At 39.7% G+C, this 13175-nt stretch overlaps 1 protein-coding gene across 2 annotated transcripts in view; it reads right to left on the reverse strand.

The window, feature by feature from the left end:
• LOC128641275 (flavin-containing monooxygenase 5) overlaps positions 1-13175 on the reverse strand; it is a 111184-nt gene that overhangs the window by 63326 nt on the left and 34683 nt on the right. For both annotated transcript variants that reach the window (XM_053693869.1, XM_053693868.1), the window contains exon 3: positions 12864-13052. In XM_053693869.1, coding sequence (XP_053549844.1) covers positions 12864-13052 — 189 coding nt within the window. The remainder of the gene's footprint in view (positions 1-12863; positions 13053-13175) is intronic.

Here is a 13175-nt window from a genome sequence, read left to right on the forward strand (position 1 = left end):
GTATACAGACATATATACAGACATATATACAGACATATATACAGACATATATACAGACATATATACAGACGTGTATACAGACATATATACAGACATATATACAGACGTGTATACAGACATATATACAGACATATATACAGACGTGTATACAGACATATATACAGACATATATACAGACGTGTATACAGACATATATACAGACATATATACAGACGTGTATACAGACGTGTATACAGACGTGTATACAGACGTGTATACAGACATGTATACAGACATGTATACAGACGTGTATACAGACGTGTATACAGACGTGTATACAGACATATATACAGACGTGTATACAGACGTGTATACAGACGTGTATACAGACATATATACAGACATATATACAGACATGTATACAGACATATATACAGACATATATACAGACGTGTATACAGACATATATACAGACATATATACAAACATATATACACATATAAACACATAAATACATATGTACATACATAAGACATATATAAGTACATTGGAGCGCTTTGTAGTTAAATAGATGGAAACATGTAAAAAGCATATTTATGCAATATTCATATTTAATAAAGAATTTAACTATGTATTTACTGTAAATATTTGACATTCCAATGTTCTGCGCATAGCAGAATATGTTCTTTGTATTTATAAATATATATTCCTATAGATGTCTGTATATATCTATACCTATCATCATCATGCAATCATTTATATATAGGTATAGCTATACATTGTACCAAAACACATCAGATATATGTGGAAATATTTATTTAAAGGTACAGTCTACTCCAGAATTGTTATTGTTTAAAAAGATAGCTAATCCCTTTATTACCCATTCCCCAGTTTTGCATAACCAACACAGTTATATTAATATACTTTTTACCTCTGTGATTACCTTGTATCTAAGCCTCTGCAGACTGCCCCCTTATTTCAGTTCTTTTGACAGACTTGCATTTTAGCCAATCAGTGACTTCTCACATGTAAATCCACGGGCGTGGTCACAATGTTATCTGTGTGGTCACAATGTTATCTGTATGGCACACATGAGCTTACGCCCTCTAGCTGTGAAAACTGCCAAATGCATTGAAATGAGGGGCGGCCTTCAAGGTTTTAGAAATTAGCATATGAGCCTACCTAGGTTTAGCTTTCAACAAATTATACCAAAAGAACAAAGCAAATGTAATGATTAAAGTGAATTGGAAAGTTGTTTAAAATGGCATTCCCTATCTGAATCATGGAAGTTTAATTTTGACTAGACTGTCCCTTTAAGAATAAATAGAACATATTCTCTATGAGCAGAACATTGGAATGTGAAATATTCATATTTTCATGTCGGGTTAGAAGACATGAGAATATGCGATCCGATTTGTGCTCAAGTTGAATGTTTTTGTCACTTTTTCTTCTCCATTGACTTCTATGGGTGAACAACATGCAATATTCTAAGTTTGGCTTTTTGCGCTTGTCAGATTAGCGCAAGAATGAAAATGTTTACTTTCAACTCAAAATCTGAGCACAACCTGGCATATGGGGGGCGGAGCTTCGCCGTGCTGGTGCATGGACGCAGTGTGAAAGAGCTCCGGAGCTGTCAGGCACTTTTAGGCATCTAGACCGGGATCCACATGGGCTATTGAGGCTATAACTATCACCAACATCAGACCCTATACAATTGGCCTTAATATTACGCTCAGAAACGGACATAGTGGAGTCTGACGTGAGAACAGAGAGCTGCTTAGACGGAGGGCGCGGCTGCCATTTTGCCGACGGCCTGAGACGTTCACTTTCCTCCGATGCTGCTGCTTTGACCTGTCTGAGTGGGGACCCGTGGCAAAACTTACACCTACCTTGATCCCGTCTGGTGACCTGATCTTCTACATCGAGAGTACTTTACAACCGGCGGTGCGGTTCACAGAACATCAGAGGTGATCCGGATGCATCCTTAAACGCCACGTGGATACCACAGGTATCATATTCACACACGCAGTTGCTTAACCATTACACAGAGGCACTAGGGGGTCCCCCAGGAGATGCAGCTGGCTCTATTGCAACACATTGGGGCAGTGTGTCTATAGCCTCACCATCCAGGCTTATATCGAGGCCTCTAGTTGTAACGGATCCTCCTAGGACTTACCAATCATTAATAGCCTGCTTAAGAACCAGCCTTGATGGGCCTACTATAAACATATATAGCAAGACAATGCTCCCTTTATTGTATGAGGCCATCCCATCAGACCTCTTTCGCTGTCCCACAGAAAGCTACCTTCAGCTACAACATTAAACTTCACTGCTCACAATATTCCAAGCTAGAGACTGATAACATTCTAAGGCTCACAAGAGGACCTAGCTAATATACGGATATCTCTTGATTACAACCTGGGGATTGTTTTTGCTGCTAGACGTTTAGATTATTCTTTTAAGGTCTGCTGAGTTTTTGCTGTTTATTATCACAGGAAAACTGTATTCTTACAAGTGCGTTTGTGTTTTACCTTACTGTTTTCATTTTTTGCTAGTGCAGCTCTCCTGCTACCAACTCTGCTTAGCACTTCAGTCAGCCAGAACCCTCAGGTTGGTTATAATTAACTATCCCTTTTCGGCCGGGGCCTTTTTTTGAGAACATTTTTGCTCATAACCTTTCAATTTACGACCCTTCACCACCGCCACTTTCAACTCTATAATGGCAAGCAAAAAGGGCAACAAACCCGATAAACAGACTAAACCACATCAGTTGGGGACATCAGTTTCATCCTTTTTTCACCCACAAGAAGCAGTAGGCCCGGACACTGTGCAATCTCTAGATCCAACCCCTGCTAACTCTGTTTCTGTTACTATGCAGGATCCTCTACAGTCCATTCAGTCTCAGATTGCTAGCCTCCCTTCCAAATCTGACATAGAATCTTTAAAAAAATTCATAAAGGAAGAAATTAAAGGACCTTAATGACCTAGGTTCTAGAATGGAATACCAAGAGGAGGGCCAAGACCATCTTAACAATATGGTCAGCTCAAATTCCCAACAATTGACCATACATGATTCCATGATTCAAAATCTAAATGATAAAATAGAGGACCTCGAAAATCGAGGGAGGAGGAACAATGTACGCCTTAGGGGAATACCAGAGGAGATCTCTCAAGATCAACTCAGGGCTTACGTTACTGAATTTTTCCACTCTCTCCTACCTCAAACCCCAATACTGCAAAATGAAGACATTGAAAGAATACATAGAGCCCTAAGACCGCCTGCCAAATCTCCTGCTCCTCCTAGTGATGTTATTCTCAGATTTCTAAAATATACCACCAAAGAGGAGATCTGGCAGACTGCAAGAACTAGGCGGTCAATTCAATTTCGTAACCACACTTTACAGATATACCAAGACCTCTGTCCTCAAACAGTCCAATGCAGCAGAGAAATTTGCTTCATAACCAAAATCCTCCAAGAGAAAAACATAAGATATCGTTGGGGCTTTCCATTCAGCCTAATTATTTCATTCAACGGGGGCCAAATTGTTTACAAAAGCTTCTCTGATCTGGACGACATTTCTAAGAAACTTAACCTATCCTTTGACCCACCACCTGTAAAGATCATATAAATCCCTCCTCGGATAGGTCTGGCAGAAGAAGGGTCACCAAGGGACCAGAGACCTTTCTGGTCGAAAGTGGCACACAAGAGGCGCAAGACAGGCCCATCCTCATCACTTTTACCATTACATTTTGCTTGAAGCCTTGATGGGCGTAATATAAACATATATAGCAAGACAACACTCCCTTTATTGTATGAGGCCATCCAATCAGACCTCTTTTGCTGTCCCACAGAAAGCTACCTTCAGCTACAACATTAAACTTCACTGCTCACAATATTCTGAGCTAGAGACTGATAACATTCTAAAGCTCACAAGAGGACCTAGCTAATATATGAATATCTCTCGATTACAACTTGGGGATTGTTTTGGCTGCTAGACGTTTAGATTATTCTTTTAAGGTCTGCTGAGTTTTTGCTGTTTATGTTCACAGGATAACTGTATTCTTACAAGTGCGTTTGTGTTTTACCTTACTGTTTTTCATTTTTTGTTAGTGCAGCTCTCCTGCTACCAACTCTGCTTAGCACTTCAGACAACCAGATCCCTCAGGTGGGTTATAATTAACTATCCCTTTTCGGCCGGGCCTTTTTTTGAGAACATTTTTGCTCATAACCTTTCAATTTATGACCCTTCACCACCGCCACTTTCAACTCTATAATGGCAAGCAAAAAGGGCAACAAACCCGATAAACAGACTAAACCACATCAGTTGGGGACATCAGTTTCATCCTTTTTTCACCCACAAGAAGCAGTAGGCCCGGACACTGTGCAATCCCTAGATCCAACCCCTGCTAACTCTGTTTCTGTTACTATGCAGGATCCTCTGCAGTCCATTCAGTCTCAGATTGCTAGCCTCCCTTCCAAATCTGACATAGAATCTTTAAAAAAATTCATAAAGGAAGAAATTAAAGACCTAAAGAAGGACCTTAATGACCTAGGTTCTAGAATGGAATACCTAGAGGAGGGCCAAGACCATCTTAACAATATGGTCAGCTCAAATTCACAACAATTGACCATACATGATTCCATGATTCAAAATATAAACGATAAAATAGAGGACCTTGAAAATCGAGGGAGGATGAACAATCTACGCCTGAGGGGAATACCTGAGGAGATCTCTCAAGATCAACTCAGGGCTTACGTTACTGAATTTTTCCACTCTCTCCTACCTCAAACCCCAATACTGCAAAATGAAGACATTGAAAGAATACATAGAGCCCTAAGACCGCCTGCCAAACCTCCTGCTCCTCCTAGAGATGTTATTCTCAGATTTCTAAAATATACCACCAAAGAGGAGATCTGGCAGACTGCAATAACTAGGCGGTCAATTCAATTTCATAACCACACTTTACAGATATACCAAGACCTCTGTCCTCAAACAGTCCAACGCAGAAGAGAGGTTCGCTTCATAACCAAAATCCTCCAAGAGAAAAACATAAGATATCGTTGGGGCTTTCCATTCAGCCTAATTATTTCATTTAAATTATTTCATTCAACGGGGGCTAAATTGTCTACAAAAACTTCTCTGATCTGGATGACATTTCTAAGAAACTTAACCTATCCTTTGACCCACCACCTGTAAAGATCATAGAAATCCCTCCTCGGATAGATCAGGTAGTAGAAGGGTCACCAAGGGACCAGAGACCTGTCTGGTCGAAAGTGGCGCACAAGAGGCCCAAGACAGGCCCATCCTCATCGGCTGCGGAATCTTGAAACTACTAGCAACCTTTCTTTGAGAGTTGTTGTCCAGCTCTTACTTCAGTATAGACATGATGGCTCTCAGCCTGTGTGACCTTGGTTTTGAAGAGATTTGCCTCTGGTTTACATTACTAAGGACTGTCCTCCGCTGAGTCAATCCAGTGGTATTGTATAGACATCTAACTTCATTGTTTATATATTTACTCTTCTGTTTTCTTACTTTAATACGCCCAACAGAGTTATATTTCATTCTCTCTATTATGCCATGTTTTAAGACATTTAACTAACGATCACCCTAGAAGGTTACCCGACATCATTCCACCCCCTTGAATGGTGTACTTAAAGACCCTCTCATGCACCACTTTTTGCCATAGAGGTTTATATTTTGTTTTTTGTTTTTTTCTTTTATTGTCCACCCAATTCATGTTCACTAGAATTTCTTTACTTGATTTTGAGTGTATTGATGTACTGTGTTCCAGCTTGGTAACTTACTCTAACGTTTTTACACAATGCGCATTTAAAAGTCATAGGCCTAGATTTAGAGTTCTGCGGCCAAAGGGGTGCGTTAGCTACGCGTGTTTTTTTCTGGCCGCACCTTTTAAATACCGCTGGTATTGAGAGTTCACAGAATGGCTGCGTTAGGCTCCAAAAAAGGAGCGTAGAGCATATTTACCGCAACTTCAACTCTCGATACCAGCGGTGCTTACGGACGCGGCCAGCTTAAAAAACGTGCTCGTGCACGATTCCCCCATAGAAAACAATGGGGCTGTTTGAGCTGAAAAAAAACCTAACACCTGCAAAAAAGCCGCGTTCAGTTCCTAACGCAGCCCCATTGTTTTCTATGGGGAAACACTTCCTACGTCTGCACCTAACACTCAAACATGTACCCCGAGCCTAAACACCCCTAACCTTACACTTATTAACCTCTATTCTGCCGCCCCCGCTATCGCTGACCCCTGCATATTATTTTTAACCCCTAATCTGCCGCTTCGTACACCCCCGCCACCTACATTATCCCTATGTACCCCTAATCTGCTGCCCTAACATCGCCGACCCCTATATTATATTTATTAACCCCTAATCTGCCGCCTCCAACGTCGCCTCCACCTAACTACACTTATTAACCCCTAATCTACCGACCGGACCTGAGCGCTACTATAATAAATGTATTAACCCCTAATCCGCCTCACTCCCGCCTCAATAACCCTATAATAAATAGTATTAACCCCTAATCTGCCCTCCCTAACATTGCCGACACCTAACTTCAAGTATTAACCCCTAATCTGCCGACAGGAGCTCACCGCTACTCTAATAAATTTATTAACCCCTAAAGCTAAGTCTAACTTTAACCCTAACACCCCCCTAAATTAAATATAATTTAAATCTAACGAAATAAATTAACTCTTATTAAATAAATTATTCCTATTTAAAGCTAAATACTTACCTGTAAAATAAACCCTAATATAGCTACAATATAAATTATAATTATATTATAGCTATTTTAGGATTTATATTTATTTTACAGGTAACTTTGTATTTATTTTGACCAGGTACAATAGCTATTAAATAGTTAAGAACTATTTAATAGTTACCTAGTTAAAATAATTACAAAATTACCTGTAAAATAAATCCTAACCTAAGTTACAATTAAACCTAAGACTACACTATCAATAAATAAATTAAATAAAATACCTACAATTATCTACAATTAAACCTAACACTACACTATCAATAAATAAATTAAATACAATTCCTACAAATAAATACAATTAAATAAACTAGCTAAAGTACAAAAAATAAAAAAGAACTAAGTTACAAAAAATAAAAAAATATTTACAAACATTAGAAAAAAATTACAACAATTTTTAACTAATTACACCTACTCTAAGCCCCCTAATAAAATAACAAAGACCCCCAAAATAAAAAAAATGCCCTACTTTATTCTAAATTACAAAAGTTCAAAGCTCTTTTACCTTACCAGCCCTGAACAGGGCCCTTTGTGGGGCATGCCCCAAATAATTCAGCTCTTTTGCCTGTAAAAAAAAACATACAATACCCCCCCAACATTACAACCCACCACCCACATACCCCTAATCTAACCCAAACCCCCCTTAAATAAACCTAACACTAAGCCCCTGAAGATCTTCCTACCTTGTCTTTACCATGCCAGGTTCACCGATCGATCCAGAAGAGCCTCCGATGTCTTGATCCAAGCCCAAGCGTGGGGGCTGAAGAGTGACGTCCATCCTCCGGCTGAAGTCTTGATCCAAGCGGGCAGAAGAGGACATCCAGACCGGCAAACATCTTCATCCAAGCCGCATCTTCTATGTTCTTCAATCCGATGACGACCGGCTGATCTTCAAGACCTCCATCGCGGATCCATCCTTCTTCTCCGACGACTTCCCGACGAATGACGGTTCCTTTAAGGGACGTCATCCAAGATGGCATCCCTCAAATTCCGATTGGCTGATAGGATTCTATCAGCCAATCGGAATTAAGGTAGGAAAATTCTGATTGGCTGATGGAATCAGCCAATCAGAATCAAGTTCAATCCGATTGGCTGATTCAATCAGCCAATCAGATTGAGCTTGAATTCTATTGGCTGTTCTGCTGCGGCGATGTGGGGGGACCTCGGTTTAGGGGTACATAGGTAGTTTATGGGTGTTAGTGTACTTTAGAGCACAGTAGTTAAGAGCTTTATAAACCGGCGTTAGCCAAGAAAGCTCTTAACTACTGACTTTTTTCTCCGGCTGGAGTTTTGTTGTTAGATTTCTAACGCTCACTTCAGCCACGACTCTAAATACTGGAGTTAGAAAGATCCCATTGAAAAGATAGGATATGCAATTGACGTAAGGGGATCTGCGGTATGGAAAAGTCGCGGCTGGAAAGTGAGCGTTAGACCCTTTCCTGACTGACTCCAAATACCGACGGTAGCCTAAAACCAGCGTTAGGAGCCTCTAACGCTGGTTTTGACGGCTACCGCCAAACTCTAAATCTAGGCCATAGTGTTTATTCTTATGATTTAATTACTTATTCTCCTTATAGGTTTTCACAGATATTATGTAAGTGGAATTGTTTCAATTTTCCTCAATATGTGTTTAATTACATGTTTGCTGTCCATACCTTACCGACTCAAAGATTCCCTGTAACTAGACACTATTATTCACCAGATAGGTTTACATTCCTACATCTATCCTCGGCCTCCAAAAGTCAAATTTTTAATTTATTCACTAACCATGGCTGGGACTTAATATTCCCCAAAAAAGAACCAAGGCCCTGAGAGATTACCAGAGACTTAAATGTGATATTATCCTACTCCAGGAGACTCATTTTAAGAAGAGAAGAGAACCTTTGCAGTCCCTTAGAAAGTTTGGCCAAGTGTACCTCTCCTCCCATTCCACAAAACACAATGGAGTGGAAATTTTAATTTGAAAACAGATCCATTTCCATCTTACTAACATTTTTAGAGATAGAGAGGGTAGATTAGTGGTGATCATTGGTCGACTTTTTAATAAAGTTATCACTATCGCCAATGTTTATTCCCCCAATTCTTGTCCTGCTCAGTTTTTTCTCCAGTCCTGCAACACAATTTCTGAATTTGCCAGGAGCAGCCTGATTGTGGGAGGAGACTTCAACTTAGCTCTAGACCCCAACTTAGATTGTTCATCTGGATCATCCTCGGTACCCCAGAAAACTTCAAAACTAATTGTATCACATATGTCAAGGCTAAATTTACATGATGCCTGGAGAATTTACCACCTGCTAGTAAAAGATTATACGTTCTACTCTTACCCTCATCAAAATTATTCACGCATTGACTACCTGATGATAGATGTAACTAGTTTAGCCTTAGTTCAGTCCACTGAGATTTTCCCCATAACTTGGTCCGACCATGCCATGATTAGTTGCTCATTGAACTGGCCCACATCTCAAAGACAGGACCGAACATGGAGATTAGATGAATCGTTACTATCTGACCCATTGACTAAAGTACAAATCCATGGAAAACTCGAATCTTACTTTTTGACAAATTCCACCCCTGATGTGTCTCCTCTCCATGTGTGGGAAGCACATAAGTGCGTAATCAGAGGGTAACTAATAGCGATCAAAGCAGATAGGAACAGACAAAACACCCTGGCACTAAAAAACTTATTAGAAGAATTAGAAAAATTGCAGGATACTCACAAGAGGCATCCCAAAGTTCATTCATTGCTTGAACATATACAACACAAACAAAATCAGTTGGCCCTCCTTTTAGATTTGGAGGCCAAGCATAGAGCCCTCTTCCTTAGGAGGAGATTCTATGAAGGGGGAAACAGACAGGGCAAACTGCTTGCAAGGCTGTTATGAAATAAATCCTCTAGAGATTATATTATGTCTATAAAAGATAATAAAGGAAAGATCTGGTCCACATCTACTGATATTTCTAACAATTTCAGAATCTATTACGAGGAACTTTATAACCTAGACAGAAAAACCACCCCACCTTCTCCTGCAGACATCACAGACTACTTTGCTACACTTCAACTCCCCTCCCTGACAGCAGACCAAAAATCTGATCTAGAATCTGCTTTTACCTTAAAGGAACTTCAGAAAGCTATCCTCTCTTTCCCGCCCGGCAAGGCACCGGGCCCAGATGGTTTTGGCCACTCATACTACTCTAAATTTATTGGCATTCTTGCCCCTCACCTCCTGGCCCACTTTTCTGATATTGACAATAATAAATCCTTCTCCCCCCAATCTCTCCAAGCTCACATTTCTGTAATTTCCGAAGCCAAATGAGACCCCCGATCTCATTCCCAATTATAGACTGAGCTCCCTGTTAAATGCAGACATTAAAATTTTTGCCAAAATGATATCTATTAGACTAAATCAATATCTCCCATACTTAATTCACCAGGACCAGGTCGGGTTTGTCCCCTACAGGGAGGCAATGGATAATACGGTCCGTAATCTTCACCTTCTATGGCACTCTAAAAAACAGGGCCTTCCCGCGATTTGGCTTTCCACCGACACGGAGAAGGCCTTTGATCGGGTTAGATGGTCCTTCCTCAAAGCCATCCTACAGACTCTAGGTCTAGGAGAATCTATGCTTCACAGAATTTTCGCTCTTTATAATTGCCTTAGCGCTCGAATCTCTTTAAACGGTATACTTTCCCCTCCCTTCCTGATCTCGAACGGCACTAGACAGGGGTGTCCCCTGTCCCCTCTACTGTTTGTATGTCTCTTGGAGACTTTTGCTGCCAAAATTAGACAAAATCCGGAGATTAAAAGGTATAACGATAGGAGAAGAGACCTATAAATTATCCCTATTTGCGTATTACGTGAGGTTTTCTCTTACTAATCCTGTCAGGTCGATTTCCACCCTCTTAGAGGAACTATCGCTTTTTAATAGATTGACTAATTTCCTCATTAATCACTCTAAATCTGAATTCCTGGGGGTCTCCTTGTCACCTGCCCTTGCCTAACAAATTGAACTTACTTGTCCCTTTGGCCGGTGTAAAACCTCTCTAAGGTACTTGGGCATATACCTTACTGATGAATTAGAGTCAGTGTATAACTTAAACTATGTCCCTATTAAACTGTCTTTGGAGCGTGAACTTTCTTCCTGGCACTCTAGACATCTTTCCTGGATTGGCAGAATTAATTCAATAAAAATGACAGCCTTCCCCAGACTTCTGTATTTATTACAAGCTCTCCCTGTCCCCCTCCCTCCTCAATTCCTTACGAATATTCAACAGTTATTCAATTCCTTTATCTGGAATGGAGGACACTCTAGCATCAATAAAAAGATAATGATGACTCCCCAAATTCACGGTGGTTTGGGAGTCCCCAATTTGGAACTATATAGACACGCTATATTTATCCAGAGAATCCTTGACTGGAGATTACATAAGAACCAGAAAAGGTGGATTCACCTTGAGGAGCACCTCCATAAAGACCTAAACCTACAATCCATTTGTTGGTCCCCTCAATGTGAAGACCTAATTAAAAATATAGAAAATCCAATTACCAAGGAGACCTTGACTCAGTGGGAGAAAGCTAATAGAATCAACCCATACCTCTCTTCCAGACCTTCCCCGCTCACCTGTTTGATTCATAACACTGAATTCACCTTGACTGATCTAGGGATGCATTTTTCTGACCCAAATCCTTACCCTGACACTGCTGTACACCACCTCTCAGAAAATGAACACCTACACTCGCATACAAAACTGCAGAAACTGGAATTTAATTGGGCCCATAACTGGTTTAATTATAGGAGAATTCACCACTACATTACAACCCATAAACATCAACATAACATGCTGAGACCCATGACTAATATAGAGAAATTGCTGTCATACACTACCTCTCTTAATCATACCTTATCTAAGATCTATTCAATTTTAACACAGCCTACCCCTGGTAACCTGCCTTGCTCTATTGAGTCTTGGGAGAGGGAACTGGGGGTTATCATTCTCCCCCAGGCAGCATCTTCTATATTCATAAACACTAAATCATCTTCTTCATCGGCAGGGTTGTTGGAGATGAACTATAAAATTCTCCATAGCTGGTATTTTACCCCTAGACGTTTACATAAATTGTATCCCACAACCGGAAATGACGGCTGGCGATGTGGCCATATGGGAAGTGGCATGGGCCACATGTGGTGGGGGTGTAACAGCATAAACCAATTCTGGAGAGTCCTCATTGGGGAAATAGAGAAGATTTTCCAGTTAATATTACCCTTAGACCCGCTAATATTTCTCCTGAACAAACATATTAAGCTCCCCTCCAAGGCCCATATTATCCTGTTTCGTATATTTACGAATAGCGCCAAATCACTTATTGCCAAAAATTGGAAATCCCCAGATCCCCCAGATATAATAATGTGGAGAAATAAGGTTACTGACCTCATAGAACTAGAGGAAAATAGATCTTTTAGATTAGATACTAGAGACCTTTTCATTATTGCCCAAGATATATGGGACCATTATGTAAAACTATATTGAGACCTATTTACGCTTACATATTACTAACCTATCTAATTTTCAGTCATATTGATCTGTGGAGACATAGACCTATCACTATTTACATTTTATATGACCTTATACACTTACCTCAATAGTTTGGCTGGTACAGTAATATGGCCTAGTTGGCCACCTTTTATGTTTATGTTATATTTTTTCTTGTTGTTCCCATATTCTTATAAGAGAATAGTTACTATTGTTAGGCAGTATTGATCATATTGAAATGTTATTGAATAATTTGTCCTTGCATTTCCGACAATGTTATGTATTTTTGAAACTATCTCAATAAAAAGGAACTTGGAATAAAATATGAGCACAACCTGACAAGAGTACAAATCTTACTTCTAGCGCATTTAACGATCGAGCGGGAGCATTAATTAGTGCTGCATTCAAAACCTGGCACTTAATGCGCTGAATATCCTTATAGACAAGAGTTGTCGAATTTATTTAATGTGTTTAGGTGTCCTTTAACTGATTAAAGTTTAAATTATGAATGTGCTACAATGTACCTACATGTTTACATTATATAATATTTATTATACAATATTTAATCGTACCTTAAACTGGATGTATTTCAGGAGGTTGAAGTCCTTGGCATACATGCGGAAATAGTCCATAATTTTGGAGTTGTGCATGTAGTTTGGGAAATGATCCGGTATGGGGTAATCGCTATAACACATCATTTCCTTAGAGGTATTGATGATCACAGATCTGTAGATACTGGCTCGGTCTTCCTCTGTGTCATCCTGTTTAAACAGAATTTTTTTTAATTGAATCATTATTTATAGATTCAGTGCTACTGGACACTTGAAATTTAAGAAACATAATACAATTATGGCTACATTGTAATGTTCCTAGGGATAAGATGT

The sequence above is a fragment of the Bombina bombina genome, chromosome 10, assembly GCF_027579735.1.
Source record: "Bombina bombina isolate aBomBom1 chromosome 10, aBomBom1.pri, whole genome shotgun sequence".
Lineage (NCBI taxonomy): Eukaryota > Metazoa > Chordata > Amphibia > Anura > Bombinatoridae > Bombina > Bombina bombina.